Source organism: Gadus morhua, chromosome 14 (assembly GCF_902167405.1).
Source record: "Gadus morhua chromosome 14, gadMor3.0, whole genome shotgun sequence".
In the NCBI taxonomy this organism is placed as follows: Eukaryota; Metazoa; Chordata; class Actinopteri; order Gadiformes; family Gadidae; genus Gadus; species Gadus morhua.
In genome coordinates, this window is record NC_044061.1 from 6,494,407 (window position 1) to 6,501,906 (window position 7,500).

Here is a 7,500-nt window from a genome sequence, read left to right on the forward strand (position 1 = left end):
AAACACACTTTGGAGCAGGACTGGAGATCACAGCTATGTGTTAACGTGAGGCACTATCTTTTTCATGTTCTTCTAAGTGCAAACAAATCATTAGATGACGCCTCAAATCTGCCTTTTTAAAGACTCAGATCCATATCTGTCTCCTGTTATTTTTAAAGGAGATGAACCCTGTGATATACGATGCCATTTCCATCACTCCCTTTTGCAATTAGCACAGTTAAAGGCACAACAAATCCTTGCCATCTTGACGCTTATCTATCTGCTTGTCTATGCTTTTGGTCCCCTGGTTGCTGTGACCTGGATGCCAAGAATCGTATAAAGTCTATTAATCAAATGAGAAGATCATGGCTATTTTATGTTTTATTCAGGCTTCCCTCCAAAGCCACACCCCAAAATCACTTCACTAGTTAGCTAGCTTTAGATACAGGTCTGACCAGGTCTGTGGAGGACACTGGATGGAGTGCACGGGCAGAGTGCACACAAGTAGCACAACCTAGCCCCCGATACCCTAACCACCAGACCATCTCGCCCCTCCATGTCGCCCCTCCATGTAGGAATACACGGAGGGAATACCCTCCGTGTATCCCTGCAGATTCAGATATTTGGTTCCAGGACCTTGCCTCGGTCGCGTGATGTTTGCACGTCCCTCGCCGTGTCCATTCCTCAGCGGCTGGAGAAGGTCCGGTCAATAGGACACGTGTGATGATACGGAGCACGGCGGAACACTTATTCCCCAGGGGTTGATGTACCGCGTCTGAACACGGTGAAAAGGCACGGGAACGGGATACTCTTGTCTTGTCGTTCTGTCTGGCTCCAGCTCGTCTCTTCTGCCCCCCCCCCCCCCCCGCTGTCCCGCCGGCCATTGTTTTTGTCCTGGTAGCGGCCGTCTTTTGACATGATGGTTGAAATGAAGAGTCTGTGTGGTGTCCCAGTATGCTGTCCCCAGCGATGCTCGGGAGAATGGGACGGACGGGGTAGAGAAGCAGACCGTCTGGCGCACGGGCAGCCTTTCAGAGCAGGACAAAGACGAGCACGTAGATAATTTGTCATCGTTGGGAACACTAACATGTCATACTTAGAGTGTGGGTCTGTGTGTGTGTGTGTGTGTGTATGTGCGTGGGTTGGTGTGTATGTGTGCATGTGTCACACATTGGTTCCCAAGCTTGCATGCAATTTTAATTTAGTTTCTTTAACGTTTGTTGGAAATGATGTTATAGTTATTATAAATTATTCTTTTATACTTTCCATGGAGACTATAATTTGATTTATTAACTAACTTTTAAAGATGGTTTCTATGTGTGTGTGTGTTGTGTGTGTGTGTGTTTGTGTATGTCTGACTAGCTGCACATCTACAGCCTGTGCGTGTGTGTCTTTGTGTGAACTACACCCAGTACTTTTGTCTCAGTAGTGTCGATAGTTTCCCCCCAGTGGTATATTATTACGCGCTATTCAAAGACTGAATTGGCTGATTCTGCTGGGGACACATGGCAAGTTGTTATTATGGTGTAACTTCTAAGGCTCGCACTGTAAGTGTGGTGTGTGACTTTGTGTGTGTGTGTGTGTGTGTGTGTGTGTGTGTGTGTGTGTGTGTGTGTGTGTGTGTGTGTGTGTGTGTGTGTGTGTGTGTGTGTGTGTGTGTGTGTGTGTGTGTGTGTGTAATTGTGAGGTGAGACAGCTGGCGTGCTTCTGGAGGGATATGGCAGCACATTACTTCAGAATTTCCTGCTGAATTTCCTCACTTTAGGTCAATGCCTGTGTGCATGTGTGAGTGTGTGTGTGTGTGAGTGTGTCAGTGTGTGTGATTTGGTATGTGTGTGTGTGGGATGGAGGGGGGGAGGGTTGGTGGGTTCATGCATGTGCCTCTTCAGATCGGAGCCAATTTTCTTCCTTCCCAACTTTAACGATTCCTCCGAGCCCCCATAAACTGTCCAATAACGGCAGGTTCTTGGCTCCTTGCTCGCACAACCATAAGCTACCGTATGTTTTCAACTCTGCATGCTGCCACACACACATTCCCCGATAACGTCACGCACACAACACACACACACACACACACACAAACACACACACACACCCCCACACACACACAAACCAAACACAAACACAAACACAAACACAAACACACACACACACACACACACACAAAAATACATTTCCCCACAGACTTTTATAATTTTATTTGTTTCCAAATAATTCCCTCCCGAAATATAGTCAAGGAGTAATTCAGGGAGGTGATTGGATACATTCCCAAGCACAGTGATGCATTCGCTCTCTCTGTGACAGTGGCTGAGCTAGTTGCTAGTGTGTCTCGCTATCTTTAGACCCAGACCCAATCCAAATACTGAGGTCCTGCTTACAGACACATCTCACATCTGAAAGCGGAGATCAAACTATCTATCAAACTTTTCTTTTAATATCTGGTATGTACATTGTTAAGTTGTTTCTTTGCTCGTTCAATTTCCGTCAACTGTATGGGAATCAAGTCTATTCTATTGTAGTTTATTTTATTCTGTTCCATCCTTGGCTGTCATTCAACAGTATTTCAAAACGCTGAGAGATCCATGTGTTTCCTGTACAGTCCTTCTCCCTTAACTGGAGTAGCAGGTCGATTGGCAGGCTGTTTGTTTAGCTCACAGATGTATTTAGTTTCTGTCACGTTGTGGAGTTTGTCTTAAACCAACTCCTTGAAAAGGGAACAAAGAGAAAATGCAAATTGCAACTTGTTTCCAACAACTGGTATTATGCAAATTAAAGCACCTATACTTAGACGAGGGAAGCGGCGTAACAATGCTATCTGATAATGGTTTCTTAGCAACACGCTTTGACCACAACAAATGATTCGTGCTAAATTGGAGGGGACAAGGGATTGGCATTTTGTTAGTTTTACCGATACTCATTGTGGTAGTGCATGCCAATAGTACTTTGTGAGATTCTTCATCACCAGATTTAGTTGTCGTATCATTTACTGCCAAATGCATAAGTCATACCATTCTCTTGCCAGACTCGAATGATGAGAAAAAAATAAAAGAAATCCAATAGTTCATGATACAACAGCTGAGCACATTGCAACGTGTCCAAACCCCATTTATATATAGAAATACATTTCATAGACGCTTCATATCATCTATATATGTTATATATTTCTGTCTCTGGGGTTGCCTGGCATTGCTTAATTCGACATGTGAATAAAAAACGGATCGGATGGTTACCTACCATCGTAGAGACTGGCTGTCTCAGAACTGACTGACCGTCTGGAATGACAGACTGCTTCACTGACCTGAACTGGCTGGGCTGAGCGGATCCACCGTGGTGCCTTTCAACCACGCTTTATCAGAGGAGAGTAAAACAACACCATTTGAACATTTTGACTTTTTGAAGGGGAAGACGAGGAAACAAGCTTGTATCATTAATAATGCATGGCCGTATCACATCAGTTGATCCTGTCTGCGGCTGCCTGCCCCAGCTTACTTCTGTTTGAGTGTGTGTGTGTGTGTGTGTGTGTGTGTGTGTGTGTGTGTGTGTGTGTGTGTGTGTGTGTGTGTGTGTGTGTGTGTGTGTGTGTGTGTGTGTGTGTGTGTGTGTGAGAGAGTGTCCATGTCTGTCTGTGCGCATGCGTGTGTGTGGGTGCGTGTGCTTGTGTGTTTGTATTTTAGTTTTTCTCTGCATGTGTGTGAGAGGAACAGGTTTGCACACACATCGCTTTGATCATCACAATAAACTTCATCTCGCTATCAGTGATCACAAGCGCGTGTGTATTATAACTGTGTGTATGTGTGTGTGGTGCGATGCGTGATCGTGTCTGTGGGCTTTTTATTCATCTGAGCACCAAGGGGTTTCTTGGAGTTGTACAACGATCGGATGATCAAATGGTAATTATTTCTGAAGGTCAGTGAATTCCTCCATGACAGCGCGGCAGTAAGAGAGCTATTCATACACTTCATAAATGATCCTGGGTCCTGAGTTGGATTCCCAAAGTCCACAGCCTATTTGTAGGCATCCTTGAACAAGATGCCACTGCTTCGCAGCTCCCTGCCCCTTAATGACATGTATCTGAATAGATTCGTTATCTCGGAAGGGAAGTCTCTGCTCAATGAGCAGATAGTAATAAATAATATTTAAAGAATAATACTGCTTTGACTGTTTGATTCAATCATCCTGGCTTCACTAAAGCAGCCATTCACAATCAGTCTTGGCCAACGTCAATAACCCCAGTAGCACATTGATTACATAAAACACAAAAGTGCTTTTTCTATTTCTACATCTGTGGCACATTCACACGGGTGCGTGCTTTCGTTATACGCTCTTAAGCAGAATTGGCAGATCAAAGTAATTTTGAGGAATTCTATTGGTAACAGATGTTTTAGTGAAGGCAGGAGAGACGGTTACGAAGGTTTGATCACCCAGGCCGGCATTGTCCTTTAAGAAAACCGCTTCAGAAAAATGCCTTTTTTTTTACTGAATAATCTTGCTCTTTCTGTCTTGTCAAAATAATGTAATAATGTCCCTTGTTTCTTTCAGAGCGTAAGGGGAGCAGCTGCTGTTGGCGGTGGCGATAAGAAGAGGACACATTTGTTTTAGATGTATCGAGATATACCTTTTTTACTTCAAGGTACTTCTCGAAAAATATATCTTACAACACCCAAGGGTGATGTGTCCAAACGTACAATACATTACCTCCATAGAGCTTAACACTGTTTGAATGAACAAATGTACATTCGATTCTATGGGCTTTGAGCCTATAACTTTGGGGTGTTCATTCTGTCATTAATTCTGTCTCTCATGTTTTATACGTTTAAAATTTCATCACCGGACCATTAAATCCGAGCCTTTCTTCGAGAGCGAGTTTCCCGTCCATCATTTTATGATGCGGCACAGATTTATAATCATAGCTATGGAACATGTACTGATATTCAGACAAAATGGATTCACTGAGTTAAGCATTTGGAACATTAGTAAACCAAATGAACGGTATGTTATCGAAATAAACTCTGCACTTTTGTTTCCTCGCATCAGACTGCTGCCCTGTGTCTTTATTTAGCTCTGGAAGTTTGCACTTTAGTGGGGAGGTGCACACCGATCTCTACATTCTGCTAGAATCTCTACCTCTGCTCTCTCTCGGAGCCTGGCGAACGTCGGCAATGCAGGGATTCCTACGGGAATCAAACTGGCTGACTTTGCAAACGAATTTGTAAATGATGAATATCCATTGAGTTTTGGGCGTTAAGTTGTAAATTACCCAAAGAGCGCGTGTTTCGCCCACGTCTGACTTAACCTTAACAGACTCCAGTGCAATTTGAATATCGCCACCGCACTGGCAATCCTGCAGACACGGGAGAGCTGTACTTTTATAGATAATATAGGTTGTTCCAGAAGATTCTTTCCAGATGGGTTTTTTAAATCGACATTTCTTTATTATGGGTTTGTCGCAGGTGCTGTGTGAGTCCTTGGCCTGGCAATGTACCAAAATGGCGGTTTTGATGGAAAAACATATCCTTCTTTTATTCCACTCTTCGATAGAGATGTTCTTACAAGATACTTAGCATTGCCACCTCGCTGGCACGGAAATGGTATCTATTTTGATGTATTTATTTTGGCTGCTGCAGCATGGGGATTAATTTCCTGGGAGACAAGATAATCACACAAGCCAAATTGACGCAATTCGGGAGATTACCTGCGAGGCATGTTTGCTAGGGATTATTATACAGCTGTGACCTAGACACACACATCTCCTATGCACATACAGCCTCACGAGTGAAGTTTAATTAACAGTAGAGAGAGTCGGTGCATGAGGCAGAGAGTTGACGACTTTGTGAGAACAAAATTACATATAACAACCTTCTGCCAAATCAGTCGCTTGTTGACATGTAACCGGCTAATTACGCGCAAAAGATATCTATGAACCTCCGCCCCACAATAATGAATGACACTAATGCCACACTTTAAACGCACAGGCTTTATTTCTTTGTGGCACTTTAATGTTCAAATGTCATACGGTTGCAGTGGTGGTACATGAACAGTAACAGTGTGTGATGGGTGGTTGGACAGTGTGCTTGATAACACTCCTTTGCTCCAGTGAATGAAGAGTGGTATCCACATACTGCACACCCTGTAATACAGAATACGTGGGTGCTGCCTTTGCGTTGCAGTCTTGAGGCGCTACCTGTGCTTACAACTCCCATTTTCTTGTGTCAAACACACAGACACACACACACATGTGCGCAAGCACACACACCTCCACACACACACTCACACGCACACACACTTACACACACATGGATGCACGCACGCACGCACTCACGCGCACACCTACACACGCATGGATGCACGCAGTACGCACGCTCACACACGTATACCCACAAATGCTTGTATACTTTTATTCACACTTTTGTGTATTTCCACTCCACTACCAGTGAGTTGTTGCTATTAATTATCCCCGTGTCTTACTTGTGTGGCTCTCTTTGATCTCCCGGAGATGAAGTGGAGAAAGAAAAAAATGGACGCTGCAGAAACCCACGGCCTCTTTGAAGTTCTTTCTTTTTTTACCTAAAACGCTTTTGATTTATTCTTATTTTCTCGACCGTTTTTGTATTCCTCGTCCCAATCGCGGCTCTGCCAAAGTGACACTCGCCCGTCTGCCGGCGAGACAAGTGCGATCCATCACGAAGCGGCGGGCGCGCACGTGCGTCTGTGAGGGGGGAAATCTTTTTCGGACCATCTGGTTGGGTGGCCGTACTCGTGCGTGTGCTGTGCATCGAGGGAGAACTAACAAGCTCTCTTTGTCTCCCCGCTCTGTTCTCTCTGTGTGATCTCCGTAGGTGACAGTGTCGCACCCAACCCTTCCATCCCACTGAGAGGTCGCTGCCCGTAACACCCCGCCGAAGCTCCCAGACACAACTGAGCCACCTGCGACCACGGGCCCTCATTGGTCGACTGGCTTCAAGGTCTTTCAGGCCCCGGGGCGTTTGCGCGTGTGCCTGTGTGTGTGCGTGCGTGTGTGTGTGTGTGTGTGTGTGTTTGTGAAGTCCATCAGGCGGTCGCCGGGTGCGAGGCAGTGTGAGGCGAAATGAAGACTGTCAATGTGGTGTCCATGGTGCGGCTGCTACTGATAATAATCCTGGTCCCGGGCTCCCACACAGGTTAGTCACTCCCTGATATACAATCACATCATTCATTATGCATATACATCTGTGGGGGGGATTGCTACTTCCGCTCCGAAAATGTGTACTCGGGAGCACTATGATGAGTTTGAATTGCTCTACTTTCCCATCAATAGTCTCTCCCACCCACACTCTTCTTTAAGACGAGGCTAAACTCTGAATAAGTGAAACAGACTCCTTCTATCGAAATGGCCCAGGCTTTTTATGTTTGTAGGCTGATAGATTGTTCCTTCTTCTTTCCAATGCGTAGAAAGGATGCATCCTTTTTCTCTTGCATATGTTGGAGCCAAATGCCCAGGGTGCGATGTGACTACACACTGTCATGCACACACACGCACGCGCA

General features: G+C 45.1%; 1 protein-coding gene across 1 annotated transcript in view; it reads left to right on the top strand.

Annotated features, from left to right (window-relative positions):
* The window catches only part of cemip (cell migration inducing hyaluronidase 1), a 98,653-nt gene that overhangs the window by 26,293 nt on the left and 64,860 nt on the right, over positions 1 to 7,500 (top strand). Inside the window, 1 exon segment of the mRNA XM_030376765.1 lies at positions 6,816 to 7,136. Within this exon segment, the coding sequence (XP_030232625.1) occupies positions 7,064 to 7,136 (73 nt within the window). The 5' untranslated portion in view covers positions 6,816 to 7,063.